Here is a 17,500-nt window from a genome sequence, read left to right on the forward strand (position 1 = left end):
GACTTGCCTAGTTAAATAAAGGTAAAATATTACTCAACAGGACAAATATGTCCCCTGCTTTTGACAAAGAGATCGCTCTCTGTAGACTTGAGATTGTGACTGACCCCCCCCTTCTTTTGGGTTTACTTGTAATCCTCATAACATTCTGATAATAATGACATAACAAATGTCATAAACAACATGACAGCCGATATCGGATTATGGAAACTGTCTGTACACAGTCACCATCTATTTAATCCATTGGTAAGTGTTGTGCTGTCATTCATCCCTCTCCAACTCCACCCCATCCCGCCCGTCCTCTCTACTCATGCCTAACAGAGAGGACATTTCCCCGGGATGACCCGGTACCATGCTCTCTAACATGCCTGGAGAACTAGACCTCATGCCAACAACACGCTGTAATGCTGAACAAGTAGGTTAGAGAGAGAGAGAGAGAGAGAGAGAGAGACAGAGGGAGAAAGAGAGAGAGAGAGAGAGAGAGAGAGAGAGAGAGAAGAGAGAGAAAGAGAGACAGAGACAGAGAGAGAAAGAGAGAGAGAGAGAGAGAGAGAGAGAGAGAGAGAAAGAGAGAGAGAGGGAGAAAGAGATTATCATAGGACAGAGGAAGGGATTTAAGAGAGAGAGAGAGAGAAAGCAGGGAGAAAGAGACAGAGAGAGAGAGGGAAGCAGGGAGAGAGAGAGAGATTATCATAGGACAAAGGAAGAGGGAAGCAGGGAGAAAGAGAGAGAGGGAAACAGAGAAAGAAAGATAGAGAGAGAGAAGAGGGAGAAAGAGACAAGGGAAGCAGGGAAAAAGAGACAGAGAGAGGGAAGCAGGGAGAAAGAGACAGAGAGAGAGCAAGGGAAGCAGGGAGAAAGAGGGAAACAGAGAGAAAGATAGAGAGAGAAGGGAAGCAGGGAGAAAGAGAGAGAGAGAGGGAAGCAGGGAGAAAGAGACAGAGAGAGAGCAAGGGAAGCAGGGAGAAAGAGAGAGAGAGAGAGCAAGGGAAGCAGGGAGAAAGAGACAGAGAGAGGGAAGCAGGGAGAAAGAGACAGAGAGAGGGAAGCAGGGAGAAAGAGACAGAGAGAGGGAAGCAGGGAGAAAGAGACAGAGAGAGAGGGAAGCAGGGAGAAAGAGACAGAGCGAGAGGGAAGCAGGGAGAAAGAGAGAGAGAGAGAGAGAGAGAGAGAGAGAGGGAAGCAGGGGGAAAGAGAGAGCAAGGGAAGGAGGGAAAAGGGCGGGATAGTAGGATTAGAACTGTGTGAGAGAGATACAAGTCTATACTCTATCTATTGGGGCTATCCCTCAAGCCACACCACTGACAGTGTAAATACACACACAGAGGGGCTTTGTCCCAGTGTTTACAGTGAAATAGGCTTTGCTGAGTAATTCCTCTATTATTAGCCTGCATGTTGCTAATGCTGGACCAATTTAGTGGCCTTGTGGAGTGATGCTAATGCTGGACCAATTTAGTGGCCTTGTGGAGTGATGCTAATGCTGGACCAATTTAGTGGCCTTGTGGAGTGATGCTAATGCTGGACCAATTTAGTGGCCTTGTGGAGTGATGCTAATGCTGGACCAATTTAGTGGCCTTGTGGAGTGATGCTAATGCTGGACCAATTTAGTGGCCTTGTGGAGTGATGCTAATGCTGGACCAACTCAGTGGCCTTGTGGTTAGAGTGTTGCTAATGCTGGACCAATTTAGTGGCCTTCTGGTTAGAGTGCTGCTAATGCTGGACCAATTTAGTGGCCTTGTGGAGTGATGCTAATGCTGGACCAATTTAGTGGCCTTCTGGTTAGAGTGCTGCTAATGCTGGACCAATTTAGTGGCCTTCTGGTTAGAGTGCTGCTAATGCTGGACCAATTTAGTGGCCTTGTGGAGTGATGCTAATGCTGGACCAATTTAGTGGCCTTCTGGTTAGAGTGCTGCTAATGCTGGACCAATTTAGTGGCCTTGTGGTTAGAGTGTTGCTAATGCTGGACCAATTTAGTGGCCTTCTGGTTAGAGTGATGCTAATGCTGGACCAACTTAGTGGCCTTGTGGTTAGAGTGTTGCTAATGCTGGACCAATTTAGTGGCCTTGTGGTTAGAGTGTTGCTAATGCTGGACCAATTTAGTGGCCTTCTGGTTAGAGTGCTGCTAATGCTGGACCAATTTAGTGGCCTTGTGGTTAGAGTGATGCTAATGCTGGACCAACTCAGTGGCCTTCTGGTTAGAGTGTTGCTAATGCTGGACCAATTTAGTGGCCTTGTGGTAAGAGTGTTGCTAATGCTGGACCAATTTAGTGGCCTTCTGGTTAGAGTGCTGCGAATGCTGGACCAACTCAGTGGCCTTGTGGTTAGTGTTGCTAATGCTGGACCAACTCAGTGGCCTTGTGGTTAGAGTGTTGCTAATGCTGGACCAACTCAGTGGGCTTCTGGTTAGAGTGCTGCTAATGCTGGACCAACTCAGTGGCCTTCTGGTTAGAGTGTTGCTAATGCTGGACCAACTCAGTGGCCTTCTGGTTAGAGTGCTGCTAATGCTGGACCAACTCAGTGGCCTTGTGGTTAGTGTTGCTAATGCTGGACCAATTTAGTGGCCTTCTGGTTAGAGTGTTGCCTAATGCTGGACCAACTCAGTGGCCTTCTGGTTAGAGTGTTGCTAATGCTGGACCAACTCAGTGGCCTTCTGGTTAGAGTGCTGCTAATGCTGGACCAACTCAGTGGCCTTGTGGTTAGAGTGTTGCTAATACTGGACCAACTCAGTGGCCTTCTGGTTAGAGTGCTGCTAATGCTGGAACAACTCAGTGGCCTTGTGGTTAGAGTGTTGCTAATGCTGGACCAACTCAGTGGCAGAAAGATAATTATTTTATTGGAAAGAAATCACAACAACAAAAAAGCAAACAAGAATTCTATTTGGCTCTAACAGAGAACGAATACCTGACTACTGTGACTGACCCTGAACAGAGAGTACACACAGTGGCAGAATACCTGACTACTGTGACTGACCCTGAACAGAGAGTACACACAGTGGCAGAATACCTGACTACTGTGACTGACCCTGAACAGAGAGTACACACAGTGGCAGAATACCTGACTACTGTGACTGACCCTGAACAGAGAGTACACACAGTGGCAGAATACCTGACTACTGTGACTGACCCTGAACAGAGAGTACACACAGTGGTAGAATACCTGACCACTGTGACTGACCCTGAACAGAGAGTACACAGTGGCAGAATACCTGACTACTGTGACTGACCCAAACTGAAGGAAATCTTTTGACTATGTACAGACTCAGTGAGCATAGCCTTGCTATTGACAAAGGCCGCCGTAGGCAGACCTGGCTCTCAAGAGAACACTTTTTCAGTTCTGCCCACACGTGTTCTATAGGATTGAGGTCAGGGCGTTGTGATGGTCACTCCAATACCTTGACTTCGTTGTCCTTAAGCCAATATGCCACAACTTTGGAGGTATGCTTGGGGTCATTGTCCATTTGGAAGACCCATTTGCGACCAAACTCTAACTTCCTGACTGATGTCTTCAATTATAACCACATAATTTCCCTTCCTCATGATGCCATCTATTTTGTGAAGTGCACCAGTCCCTCCTGCAGCAAAGCACCCCCACAACATGATGCTGCCACCCCCGTGCTCCACGGTTGGGATGGTGTTCTTCAGCTTTCAAGCCTCTCCCTTTTTCCTCCAAACATAACGATGGTCATTATGGCCAAACAGTTCTATTTTTGTTTCATCAGACCAGAGGACATTTCTCCAAAAAGTACGATATTTGTCCCCATGTGCAGTTGCAAACCGTATTCTGGCTTTTTTATGGCGGTTTTGGAGCAGTGGCTGCTTCCTTGCTGAGCGGCCTTTCAGGTTATGTCGATATAGTTTTACTGTGGATGTAGATACTTTAGTACCTGTTTCCTCCAGCATCTTGACATGGTCCTTTGCTGTTGATCTGGGATTGATTTGCACTTTAAGCACCAAAGTACGTTCATCTCTAAGAGACAGAACGCATCTCCTTCCTGAGCGGTATGACGGCTGCGTGGTCCCATGGTGTTTATACTTGCGTACTATTGTTTGTACAGATGAACGTGGTACCTTCAGGCGTTTGGAAATTGCTCCCAAGCATGAACCAGACTTGTGGAGGTCTACAATTTTTATTTCTGAGTTATTGGCTAAAAGTTCTGATGTTTTAGCTGATTTCTTTAGATTTTTCCAATGATGTCAAGCAAAGAGGCACTGAGTTTGAAGGTAGGCCTTGATATACATCCACAGGTACACCTCCAATTGACTCACATGATGTCAATTAGCCTATCAGAAGCTTCTAACGCCATGACATAATTTTCTGGAATTTTCCAAGCTGTTTAAAGGCACAGTCAACTTAGTGTATGTAAACTTCTGCCCCACTGGAATTGTGATACAGTGAATTATAAGTGAAATAATCTGTCTGTAAACAATTGTTGGAAAAATGACTTGTGTCATGCACGAAGTAGATGTCCTAACCGACTTGCCAAACTATAGTTTGTTAAACAAGACATTTGTGGAGTGGTTGAAAAACGAGTTGTAATGACTCCAACCTAAGTGTATGTTAACTAGTGTTAATGACTCCAACCTAAGTGTCTGTAAACTAGTGTTAATGACTCCAACCTAAGTGTCTGTAAACTAGTGTTAATGACTCCAACCTAAGTGTCTGTAAACTAGTGTTAATGACTCCAACCTAAGTGTATGTAAACTAGTTTTAATGACTCCAACCTAAGTGTCTGTAAACTAGTTTTAATGACTCCAACCTAAGTGTATGTAAACTAGTTGTAATGACTCCAACCTAAGTGGATGTAAACTAGTTGTAATGACTCCAACCTAAGTGTATGTAAACTTCCGACTTCAACTGTAGACATAATATGACATTTGAAATGTCTTCGCGGGTGGCGCAGTGGTCTAAGGCCCTACATCGCAGCGACTAGCCACTCCTGGTGCAGTGCGCGCTGACCAGGTCGCTAGGGGCACGGTGTTTCCTCCGACACATTGGTGCGGCTGGCTTCTGGGTTGGATGCGCGTTGTGTGAAGCAGTGCGGCTTGGTTGTTTTTTGTTTTGTTTCGGAGGATGCACGGCTCTCGACCTTCGTCTCTCCCGAGTCCGTACCCAAGCTGTAGCGATGAGACAAGATAGTAACTACTAACAATTGGATACCACGAAATATTGAGGAGAAAAAGGGGGTCTTTATTCTTTTGGAACTTTGTTTCATGTTAATTTTTTCTTATTTATTTAACTTTTGCTTATTGTCTACTTGACTTGCTTTGGCAATGTTAACATATGTTTTCCATACCAATAAAGCCACTTGAATTGAAAATTAAAGTTGAAATTTTATTGAATTGAGAAAAGAGGACGGAAGGAAGGAGCGATTTATTTAGGTATTTCCATAGAAATACACATTAGTTGTTGTTGCTGTCAAGATGTATTTCTCTCCAGAGGGAGAGGGAGAGATAGAGATGGAGAGAGGGGTAGAGAGAGAGGGGTAGAGAGAGAGGGGTAGAGAGCGATAAAGATAGGGAGAGAGGGGGTCCAACCTAAGTGATGTTAACTAGTGTTAATGACTCCAACCTAAGAGAGGGGTAGAGAGCGATAAAGATAGGGAGAGAGGGGTAGAGAGAGAGGGGTAGAGAGTAATGACTCAACCTAAGTGATAAAGATAGGGAGAGAGGGGTAGAGAGAGAGGGGTAGAGAGCGATAAAGATAGGGAGAGAGGGGTAGAGAGCGATAGAGATAGAGAGAGGGGTAGAGAGCTCTAAAGATAGAGAGAGGGGTAGAGAGCGATAGAGATAGAGAGAGGGGTAGAGAGCGATAAAGATAGAGAGAGGGGTAGAGAGAGAGGGGTAGAGAGCGATAAAGATAGGGAGAGAGGGGTAGAGAGCGATAGAGATAGAGAGAGGGGGTAGAGAGCGATAAAGATAGGGAGAGAGGGGTAGAGAGAGAGGGGTAGAGAGCGATAAAGATAGGGAGAGGGGGTAGAGAGCGATAAAGATAGAGAGAGGGGTAGAGAGCGATAGAGATAGAGAGAGGGGTAGTAGAGAGCGATAAAGATAGAGAGAGGGGTAGAGAGCGATGGAGATAGAGAGAGGGGTAGAGAGCGATAAAGATAGAGAGAGGGGTAGAGAGAGAGGGGTAGAGAGCGATAAAGATAGGGAGAGGGGGGTAGAGAGCGATAGAGATAGAGAGAGGGGTAGAGAGCGATAAAGATAGAGAGAGGGGTAGAGAGCGATAAAGATAGAGAGAGGGGTAGAGAGCGATAGAGATAGAGAGAGGGGTAGAGAGCGATAAAGATAGGGAGAGAGGGGTAGAGAGCGATAGAGATAGAGAGAGGGGTAGAGAGCGATAAAGATAGGGAGAGGGGTAGAGAGCGATAGAGATAGAGAGAGAGGGGTAGAGAGCGATAGAGATAGAGAGAGAGGGGTAGAGAGCGATAGAGATGGAGAGAGAGGGGTAGAGAGCGATAGAGATAGAGAGAGAGGGGTAGAGAGCAATAGAGATAGAGAGAGAGGGGTAGAGAGCGATAGAGATGGAGAGAGGGGTAGAGAGCGATAAAGATAGGGAGAGAGGGGTAGAGAGCGATAGAGATAGAGAGAGAGGGGTAGAGAGCGATAGAGATGGAGAGAGGGGTAGAGAGCGATAAAGATAGGGAGAGAGGGGTAGAGAGCGATAGAGATAGAGAGAGAGGGGTAGAGAGCGATAGAGATGGAGAGAGGGGTAGAGAGCGATAAAGATAGGGAGAGAGGGGTAGAGAGCGATAGAGATAGAGAGAGAGGGGTAGAGAGCGATAGAGATAGAGAGAGAGGGGTAGAGAGCGATAGAGATGGAGAGAGGGGTAGAGAGCGATAGAGATGGAGAGAGGGGTAGAGAGCGATAAAGATAGGGAGAGAGGGGTAGAGAGCGATAGAGATAGAGAGAGAGGGGTAGAGAGCGATAAAGATAGGGAGAGAGGGGGTAGAGAGCGATAAAGATAGGGAGAGAGGGGTAGAGAGCGATAGAGATAGAGAGAGAGGGGTAGAGAGCGAGAGAGAGAGGGGTAGAGAGCGATAAAGATAGGGAGAGAGGGGTAGAGAGCGATAAAGATAGGGAGAGAGGGGTAGAGAGCGATAGAGATAGAGAGAGAGGGGTAGAGAGCGATAAAGATAGGGAGAGAGGGGTAGAGAGCGATAGAGATAGAGAGAGAGGGGTAGAGAGCGATAGAGATAGAGAGAGAGGGGTAGAGAGCGAGAGAGAGAGGGGTAGAGAGCGAGAGAGAGAGGGGTAGAGAGCGAGGGGTAGAGAGAGGGGTAGAGAGCGAGAGAGAGAGGGGTAGAGAGAGGGGTAGAGAGCGAGGGGTAGAGAGAGGGGTAGCGAGAGAGGGGTAGAGAGAGAGGGGTAGAGAGAGGGGTAGAGAGAGGGGTAGCGAGAGAGGGGTAGAGAGGAGAGAGAGAGGGGTAGAGAGCGAGAGAGAGAGGGGTAGAGAGAGAGGGGTAGAGAGAGAGGGGTAGAGAGCGGGGTAGAGAGCGAGAGAGAGAGGGGTAGAGAGCGAGAGAGAGAGGGGTAGAGAGAGAGGGGTAGAGAGCGGGGTAGAGAGAGAGAGAGGGGTAGAGAGCGAGAGAGAGAGGGGTAGAGAGAGAGGGGTAGAGAGAGAGAGAGGGGTAGAGAGCGAGAGAGAGAGGGGTAGAGAGAGAGGGGTAGAGAGCGGGGTAGAGAGAGAGGGGTAGAGAGAGAGGGGTAGAGAGAGAGGGGTAGAGAGAGGGGTAGAGAGAGGGGTAGAGAGCGAGAGAGAGAGGGGTAGAGAGCGAGAGAGAGAGGGGTAGAGAGAGGGGTAGCGAGAGAGGGGTAGAGAGCGGGGTAGAGAGAGAGGGGTAGAGAGAGAGGGGTAGAGAGAGAGGGGTAGAGAGAGGGGTAGAGAGAGAGGGGTAGAGAGAGGGGTAGAGAGAGGGGTAGAGAGCGAGAGAGAGAGGGGTAGAGAGCGAGAGAGAGGGGGTAGAGAGAGGGGTAGCGAGAGAGGGGTAGAGAGCGGGGTAGAGAGAGAGGGGTAGAGAGAGCGGGGTAGAGAGAGAGGGGTAGAGAGAGAGGGGTAGAGAGAGAGGGGTAGAGAGAGAGGGGTAGAGAGAGAGGGGTAGAGAGCGAGGGGTAGAGAGAGGGGTAGAGAGAGAGGGGTAGAGAGCGAGGGGTAGAGAGAGGGGTAGAGAGAGGGGGGTAGAGAGAGAGGGGTAGAGAGCGGGGTAGAGAGCGGGGTAGAGAGCGGGGTAGAGAGAGAGGGGGGTAGAGAGAGAGGGGTAGAGAGAGAGGGGTAGAGAGAGAGGGGTAGAGAGAGGGGTAGAGAGAGGGGTAGAGAGAGAGGGGTAGAGAGAGAGGGGTAGAGAGAGAGAGAGGGGTAGAGAGCGAGGGGTAGAGAGAGAGGGGGTAGAGAGAGAGAGAGGGGTAGAGAGAGGGGTAGAGAGAGGGGTAGAGAGAGGGGTAGAGAGAGAGAGAGAGGGGGTAGAGAGAGGGGTAGAGAGAGAGAGAGGGGTAGAGAGAGGGGTAGAGAGCGGGGTAGAGAGAGGGGTAGAGAGAGAGGGGTAGAGAGCGGGGTAGAGAGAGGGGTAGAGAGAGGGGTAGAGAGAGGGGTAGAGAGAGAGAGAGGGGTAGAGAGAGGGGTAGAGAGAGAGAGAGGGGTAGAGAGAGGGGTAGAGAGAGAGAGAGGGGTAGAGAGCGAGAGAGAGAGGGGGTAGAGAGAGAGGGGTAGAGAGAGAGAGAGGGGTAGAGAGCGAGAGAGAGAGGGGTAGAGAGAGAGGGGTAGAGAGCGGGGTAGAGAGAGAGGGGTAGAGAGAGAGGGGTAGAGAGAGAGGGGGTAGAGAGAGGGTAGAGAGAGAGGGGTAGAGAGAGGGGTAGAGAGAGGGGTAGAGAGCGAGAGAGAGAGGGGTAGAGAGCGAGAGAGAGAGGGGTAGAGAGAGGGGTAGCGAGAGAGGGGTAGAGAGCGGGAGAGAGAGGGGGTAGAGAGAGAGGGGTAGAGAGAGAGGGGTAGAGAGAGGGGTAGAGAGAGAGGGGTAGAGAGAGGGGTAGAGAGAGGGGTAGAGAGCGAGAGAGAGAGGGGTAGAGAGCGAGAGAGAGAGGGGGGGTAGAGAGAGGGGTAGCGAGAGAGGGGTAGAGAGCGGGGTAGAGAGAGAGGGGTAGAGAGAGCGGGGTAGAGAGAGAGGGGTAGAGAGAGAGGGGGGTAGAGAGAGAGGGGTAGAGAGAGAGGGGTAGAGAGAGAGGGGTAGAGAGCGAGGGGTAGAGAGAGGGGTAGAGAGAGAGGGGTAGAGAGCGAGGGGTAGAGAGAGGGGTAGAGAGAGGGGTAGAGAGAGAGGGGGAGAGAGCGGGGTAGAGAGCGGGGTAGAGAGCGGGGTAGAGAGAGAGGGGTAGAGAGAGAGGGGTAGAGAGAGAGGGGTAGAGAGAGAGGGGTAGAGAGAGAGGGGTAGAGAGAGGGGTAGAGAGAGAGGGGTAGAGAGAGAGGGGTAGAGAGAGAGGGGTAGAGAGAGAGAGAGGGGTAGAGAGCGAGGGGTAGAGAGAGAGGGGTAGAGAGAGAGAGAGGGGTAGAGAGAGGGGTAGAGAGAGGGGTAGAGAGAGGGGTAGAGAGAGGGGTAGAGAGAGAGAGAGGGGTAGAGAGAGGGGTAGAGAGAGAGAGAGGGGTAGAGAGAGGGGTAGAGAGCGGGGTAGAGAGAGGGGTAGAGAGAGAGGGGTAGAGAGCGGGGTAGAGAGAGGGGTAGAGAGAGGGGTAGAGAGAGAGGGGTAGAGAGAGGGGTAGAGAGAGGGGTAGAGAGAGGGGTAGAGAGAGGGGTAGAGAGAGAGAGAGGGGTAGAGAGAGGGGTAGAGAGAGAGAGAGGGTAGAGAGAGGGGTAGAGAGAGGGGGTAGAGAGAGAGGGGTAGAGAGCGGGGTAGAGAGAGAGAGGGGTAGAGAGCGGGGTAGAGAGAGAGGGGTAGAGAGCGGGGTAGAGAGAGAGGGGTAGAGAGCGGGGTAGAGAGAGAGAGGGGTAGAGAGCGGGGTAGAGAGAGAGAGGGGTAGAGAGCGGGGTAGAGAGAGAGAGGGGTAGAGAGCGGGGTAGAGAGAGAGAGCGGGGTAGAGAGAGAGAGGGGTAGAGAGAGAGGGGTAGAGAGAGAGGGGTAGAGAGAGGGGTAGATAGAGAGGGGTAGAGAGAGAGAGGTGGAGAGAGAGGGGTAGAGAGAGAGAGGTGGAGAGAGAGGGGTAGAGAGAGAGGGGTAGAGAGAGAGGGGTAGAGAGAGAGGGGTAGAGAGAGAGGGGTAGAGAGAGAGGGGTAGAGAGAGGGGGTAGAGAGAGGGGTAGAGAGAGAGGGGGGTAGAGAGAGAGGGTAGAGAGAGAGGGGTAGAGAGAGAGAGGAGGGGTAGAGAGAGAGAGGGGTAGAGAGAGAGAGAGGGGTAGAGAGAGAGAGAGGGGTAGAGAGAGAGAGGGGTAGAGAGAGAGAGGGGTAGAGAGAGAGGGGTAGAGAGAGAGAGGTAGAGAGAGAGGGGTAGAGAGAGGGGTAGAGAGAGGGGTAGAGAGAGAGAGAGGTGGCGTGAAGCGTCAGTATTCTCTTTGAAGCTCTCCGTATTCTCTGGACTGTTGCATAAATTGAAGCAGAAAAATAGTGGGAGAGAGATGTTGAATCTTCTTCCCCTGAGCTCCCTCATCATCTATCCGGAGACTATAGACTAGAATCTTCTTCCCCTGAGCTCCCTCATCATCTATCCGGAGACTAGAGCTCTGCAGATAAAACTACACACACACACCAACAAACACACAGGGTGTACACACACACACACACTGTACATACATACATACGTACATACAAAACACACACACACACTCTCTGTCTGTCTGTCTGTCTGTCTGTCTGTCTGTCTGTCTGTCTGTCTGTCTGTCTGTCTGTCTGTCTGTCTGTCTGTCTGTCTGTCTGTCTGTCTGTCTGTCTGTCTGTCTCTGTCTCAATTCAAGAGGCTTTATTGGCATGGGAAACATGTGTTATCATTGCCAAAGCAAGTGAGGTAGTTAATATACAAAAGTGAAATAAACAATAAAATTAACAGTAAACATTACACATACAGAAGTTTCAAAACGATAAAGGCATTACAAATGTCATATATATATATATATATTATATTATTATCATGTAGAACATATTATATATATATAATATTTCACAAATCTTGCTGCTGTGATGGCACACTGTGGAATTTCACCCAGTAGATATGGGAGTTTATCCAAATCGGGTTTGTTTTCGAATTCTTTGTGGTTCTGTACAATCTGAGGGAAATATGTCTCTCTAATATGGTCATACATTGGGCAGGAGGTTAGGAAGTGCAGCTCAGTTTCCACCTCATTTTGTGGGCAGTGTGCACATAGACAGACCTGGCTCTCAAGAGAAGACAGGCTATGGCAGCCTTTCTCAATAGCAAGGCTATGCTCACTGAGTCTGTACATAGTCAAAGCTTTCCTTCAGTTTGGGTCAGTCACAGTGGTCAGGTATTCTGCCGCTGTGTACTCTCTGTTTAGGGCCAAATAGCATTCTAGTTTGCTCAGTTTTTTTGTTAATTCTTTCCAATGTGTCAATTAATTATCTTTTTGTTTTGTCATGATTTGGTTGGGTCTAATTGTGCTGCTGTCCTGGGGCTCTGTGGGGTCTGTTTGTGTTTGTGAACAGAGCCCCAGGACCAGCTTGCTTAGGGACTCTTCTCCAGGTTCATCTCTCTGTAGGTGATGGCTTTGTTGTGGAAGGTTTGTGAATCGCTTCCTTTTAGGTGGTTGTAGAATTTAACGGCTCTTTTCTGGATTTTGATAATTAGTGGGTATCGGCCTAATTCTGCTCTGCATGCATTATTTGGTGTTCTACATTGTACACGGAGGATATTTTTTCAGAATTCTGCATGCAGAGTCTCAATTTGGTGTTTGTCCCATTTTGTGAAGTCTTGGTTGGTGAGCGGACCCCAGACCTCACAACCATAAAGGGCAATGGGCTCTATGACTGATTCAAGTATTTTTAGCCAGATCATAATTGGTATGTTGAAATTTATGTTCCTTTTGATGGCATAGAAGGCCCTTCTTGCCTTGTCACTCAGATCGTTCACAGCTTTGTGGAAGTTACCTGTGGTGCTGATGTTTAGGCCAAGGTATGTATCGTTTTTTGTGTGCTCTAGGGCAACAGTGTCTAGATGGAATTTGTATTTGTGGTCCTGGTGACTGGACCTTTTTGGAACACCATTATTTTAGTCTTACTGATATTTACTGTCAAAGACCAACCAGGTCTGACAGAGTCTGTGCATAAGGTCTAGGTGCTGCTGTAGGCCTTCCTTGGTTGGGGACAGATCTTGGTGCTGCTGTAGGCCCTCCTTGGTTGGGGACAGATCTTGGTGCTGCTGTAGGCCCTCCTTGGTTGGGGACAGAAGCACCAGATCATCAGCAAACAGCAGACATTTGTTTTTTGCCCATTTTAACCGCACACTTGTTGTTTGTGTACATGGATTTTATAATGTCGTATGTTTTACCCCCAACACCACTTTCCATCAGTTTGTATAGCAGACCCTCATGCCAGATTGAGTCGAAAGCTTTTTTTGAAATCAACAAAGCATGAGAAGACTTTGCCTTTGTTTTGGTTTGTTTGGTTGTCAATTAGGGTGTGCAGGGTGAATACATGGTCTGTTGTACGGTAATTTGGTAAAAAGCCAATTTGACGTTTGCTCAGTACATTGTTTTCATTGAGGAAATGTACGAGTCTGCTGTTAACGATAATGCAGAGGATTTTCCCAAGGTTACTGTTGATGCATATTCCACGGTAGTTATTGGGGTCAAATTTGTCTCCACTTTTGTGGATTGGGGTGATCAGTCCTTGGTTCCAAATACTGGGGAAGATGCCAGAGCTAAGTATGATGTTAAAGAGTTTTAGTATAGCCAATTGGAATTTGTTGTCTGTATATTTGATCATTACATTGAGGATACCATCAACACCACAGGCCTTTTTGGGTTGGAGGGTTTTTATTTTGTCCTGTAACTCATTCAATGTAATTGGGGAATCCAGTGGGTTCTGGTGGTCTTTAATAGTTGATTCTAAGATCTGTATTTGATCCTGTATATGTTTTTGCTCTTTATTCTTTGTTATAGAGCCAAAAAGATTGGAGAAGTGGTTTACCCATACATCTCCATTTTGGATAGATAATTCTTCGTGTTGTTGTTTGTTTAGTGTTTTCCAATTTTCCCAGAAGTGGTTAGAGTCTATGGATTCTTCAATTACATTGAGCTGATTTCAGACGTGCTGTTCCTTCTTTTTCCGTAGTGTATTTCTGTATTGTTTTAGTGTTTTATTGTTTTAGACTCAGGTTTTCCGGGTCTCTATGCTTTTGGTTGGATAGGTTTCTCAATTTCTTTCTTAGATTTTTGCATTCCTCATAAAACCATTTGTCTCTCTCTTTCTCTCTTTCTTTCTCTCTCTCTCTCTCTCTCTCTCTCTCTCTCTCTACGCATTATCTCTATCTACCCTCTCTCTCTCCACCCCCTCTCTCTACCCTCTCTCTCTCTACGCATTATCTCTCTCAACCCTCTCTCAACCCTCTCTCTCTCTACATTCTATCCCTCTCTACTCTCTACTCTCTCTCTCTCTCCACCCCTCTCTCACTACCCTCTCTCTCTCTCTCTCTCTCTCTCTCTCTCTCTCTCTTTCTCTCTCTCTACCATCTCTCTCTCTACGCATTATCTCTCTCAACCCTCTCTCTCTCTACATTCTATCCCTCTCTACCCTCTCTCTCTCTCCACCCCCTCTCTCACTACCCTCTCTCTCAGGTCCCAGATGGGCGTCATGGAACCTGGGTATATTCATCTGTATCCGCTGTGCTGGGATCCACAGGAACCTGGGCGTCCACATCTCCAGGGTCAAGTCTGTCAACCTGGACCAATGGACACAGGAACAGATACAGGTCGGAGGTCAAACTGGTCATTGTGATCATTTACTAGAGTGAATTTCACAAAAGATGTGTGTTTGTGTGTGTGTGTGTGCGGGTAGAGTCTAGTGAGTGTGTGGGTAGAGTCTAGTGAGTGTGTGGGTAGAGTCTAGTGAGTGTGTGGGTAGAGTCTAGTGAGTGTGTGGGTAGAGTCTAGTGAGTGAGTGTGTGGGTAGAGTCTAGTGAGTGTGTGTGTGGGTAGAGTCTAGATAGTGTGTGTGTGGGTAGAGTCTAGATAGTGTGTGTGTGGGTAGAGTCTAGATAGTATGTGTGTGGGTAGAGTCTAGATAGTATGTGTGTGGGTAGAGTCTAGATAGTATGTGTGTGGGTAGAGTCTAGTGTGTGTGGGTAGAGTCTAGTGTGTGTGTGGGTCTAGTGAGTGTGTGTGTGCGTCGAGTCTAGTGAGTGGGTGGGTAGAGTCTTGTCAGTCTGTGGGTAGAGTCTAGCTAGTCTGTGGGTAGAGTCTAGTGAGTGTGTGTGTGTGGGTAGAGTCTAGTGAGTGTGTGTGTGGGTAGAGTCTAGTGAGTGTGTGTGTGGGTAGAGTCTAGATAGTGTGTGTGTAGAGTCTAGTGAGTGTGTGGGTAGAGTCTCGTGAGTGTGTGGGTAGAGTCTAGTGAGTGTGTGGGTAGAGTCTAGTGAGTGTGTGGGTAGAGTCTAGTGAGTGTGTGGGTAGAGTCCAGTCAGTGTGTGGGTATAGTCTAGTCGGTGTGTGGGTAGAGTCCAGTCGGTGTGTGGGTAGAGTCTAGTCGGTGTGTGGGTAGAGTCTAGTCGGTGTGCGGGTAGAGTCTAGTCGGTGTGCGGGTAGAGTCTAGTCGGTGTGCGGGTAGATTCTAGTCGGTGTGCAGGTAGAGTCCAGTCGGTGTGCGGGTAGAGTCCAGTCAGTGTGCAGGTAGAGTCCAGTCGGTGTGCAGGTAGAGTCCAGTCGGTGTGCGGGTAGAGTCCAGTCAGTGTGCAGGTAGAGTCCAGTCGGTGTGCGGGTAGAGTCCAGTCAGTGTGCAGGTAGAGTCCAGTCGGTGTGCGGGTAGAGTCCAGTCAGTGTGCGGGTAGAGTCCAGTCGGTGTGCAGGTAGAGTCCAGTCGGTGTGCGGGTAGAGTCCAGTCAGTGTGCGGGTAGAGTCCAGTCGGTGTGCGGGTAGAGTCCAGTCAGTGTGCGGGTAGAGTCCAGTCAGTGTGCAGGTAGAGTCCAGTCGGTGTGCGGGTAGAGTCCAGTCAGTGTGCAGGTAGAGTCCAGTCGGTGTGCGGGTAGAGTCCAGTCAGTGTGCAGGTAGAGTCCAGTCGGTGTGCAGGTAGAGTCCAGTCAGTGTGCGGGTAGAGTCCAGTCGGTGTGCAGGTAGAGTCCAGTCGGTGTGCGGGTAGAGTCCAGTCAGTGTGCGGGTAGAGTCCAGTCGGTGTGCGGGTAGAGTCCAGTCAGTGTGCGGGTAGAGTCCAGTCAGTGTGCGGGTAGAGTCCAGTCAGTGTGCGGGTAGAGTCCAGTCAGTGTGCGGGTAGAGTCCAGTCAGTGTGCGGGTAGAGTCCAGTCGGTGTGCGGGTAGAGTCCAGTCAGTGTGCAGGTAGAGTCCAGTCAGTGTGCGGGTAGAGTCCAGTCAGTGTGCGGGTAGAGTCCAGTCGGTGTGCAGGTAGAGTCCAGTCAGTGTGCGGGTAGAGTCCAGTCAGTGTGCGGGTAGAGTCCAGTCGGTGTGCGGGTAGAGTCCAGTCAGTGTGCAGGTAGAGTCCAGTCGGTGTGCGGGTAGAGTCCAGTCGGTGTGCGGGTAGAGTCCAGTCAGTGTGCGGGTAGAGTCCAGTCGGTGTGCGGGTAGAGTCCAGTCAGTGTGCAGGTAGAGTCCAGTCGGTGTGTTGGTAGAGTCCAGTCAGTGTGCGGGTAGAGTCCAGTCGGTGTGCGGGTAGAGTCCAGTCAGTGTGTTGGTAGAGTCCAGTCAGTGTGCGGGTAGAGTCCAGTCAGTGTGCAGGTAGAGTCCAGTCAGTGTGTTGGTAGAGTCCAGTCGGTGTGCAGGTAGAGTCCAGTCAGTGTGCAGGTAGAGTCCAGTCAGTGTGTTGGTAGAGTCCAGTCGGTGTGCAGGTAGAGTCCAGTCAGTGTGCAGGTAGAGTCCAGTCAGTGTGTTGGTAGAGTCCAGTCAGTGTGCGGGTAGAGTCCAGTCAGTGTGCAGGTAGAGTCCAGTCAGTGTGCAGGTAGAGTCCAGTCAGTGTGCGGGTAGAGTCCAGTCAGTGTGCAGGTAGAGTCCAGTCGGTGTGCGGGTAGAGTCCAGTCGGTGTGCGGGTAGAGTCCAGTCGGTGTGCGGGTAGAGTCCAGTCGGTGTGCGGGTAGAGTCCAGTCGGTGTGCGGGTAGAGTCCAGTCGGTGTGCGGGTAGAGTCCAGTCAGTGTGCGGGTAGAGTCCAGTCGGTGTGCGGGTAGAGTTCAGTCAGTGTGCGGGTAGAGTCCAGTCAGTGTGCGGGTAGAGTCCAGTCGGTGTGCGGGTAGAGTCCAGTCAGTGTGCGGGTAGAGTCCAGTCGGTGTGCGGGTAGAGTCCAGTCGGTGTGCGGGTAGAGTCCAGTCGGTGTGCGGGTAGAGTCCAGTCGGTGTGCGGGTAGAGTCCAGTCGGTGTGCGGGTAGAGTCCAGTCGGTGTGCGGGTAGAGTCCAGTCGGTGTGCGGGTAGAGTCCAGTCGGTGTGCGGGTAGAGTCCAGTCAGTGTGCGGGTAGAGTCCAGTCAGTGTGCGGGTAGAGTCCAGTCAGTGTGCAGGTAGAGTCCAGTCAGTGTGCAGGTAGAGTCCAGTCAGTGTGCGGGTAGAGTCCAGTCAGTGTGCAGGTAGAGTCCAGTCGGTGTGCGGGTAGAGTCCAGTCGGTGTGCGGGTAGAGTCCAGTCGGTGTGCGGGTAGAGTCCAGTCAGTGTGCGGGTAGAGTCCAGTCAGTGTGCGGGTAGAGTCCAGTCGGTGTGCGGGTAGAGTCCAGTCAGTGTGCGGGTAGAGTCCAGTCAGTGTGCGGGTAGAGTCCAGTCAGTGTGCGGGTAGAGTCCAGTCAGTGTGCGGGTAGAGTCCAGTCAGTGTGCGGGTAGAGTCCAGTCAGTGTGCGGGTAGAGTCCAGTCGGTGTGCGGGTAGAGTCCAGTCGGTGTGCGGGTAGAGTCCAGTCGGTGTGCGGGTAGAGTCCAGTCAGTGTGCGGGTAGAGTCCAGTCGGTGTGTTGGTAGAGTCCAGTCAGTGTGCGGGTAGAGTCCAGTCGGTGTGTTGGTAGAGCCCAGTCGGTGTGCGGGTAGAGTCCAGTCAGTGTGCGGGTAGAGTCCAGTCAGTGTGTTGGTAGAGTCCAGTCAGTGTGCGGGTAGAGTCCAGTCAGTGTGCGGGTAGAGTCCAGTCGGTGTGTTGGTAGAGTTTTGTGTGGAGTTATTTTTACTTGTGGGAAGAAGTTGAACTAATATCTAATTGTGTGTTTGGTAAACAAAGGTGTCAATACATATGGGTGAGGGAATTCAGGGTAGAGTGTGTGTGTGTGTGTGGGTAGAGTCTAGTCGGTGTGTGTGTGTGTGTGTGTGTGTGTGTGTGTGTGTGTGTGTGTGTGTGTGTGTGTGTGTGTGTGGGTAGAGTCTAGTCGGTGTGTGTGTGTGTGTGTGTGGG

The 17,500-nt window shown here is 50.0% G+C and overlaps 1 protein-coding gene across 2 annotated transcripts in view; it reads left to right on the plus strand.

The window, feature by feature from the left end:
• Window positions 1-17,500, plus strand: part of LOC112239058 (stromal membrane-associated protein 2-like) — a 54,566-nt gene that overhangs the window by 15,332 nt on the left and 21,734 nt on the right. For both annotated transcript variants that reach the window (XM_042295074.1, XM_042295073.1), the window contains one exon: window positions 13,763-13,896. In XM_042295074.1, the coding sequence (XP_042151008.1) occupies window positions 13,763-13,896 (134 nt within the window). The remainder of the gene's footprint in view (window positions 1-13,762; window positions 13,897-17,500) is intronic.

This window comes from Oncorhynchus tshawytscha, linkage group LG13, assembly GCF_018296145.1.
Source record: "Oncorhynchus tshawytscha isolate Ot180627B linkage group LG13, Otsh_v2.0, whole genome shotgun sequence".
NCBI lineage: Eukaryota > Metazoa > Chordata > Actinopteri > Salmoniformes > Salmonidae > Oncorhynchus > Oncorhynchus tshawytscha.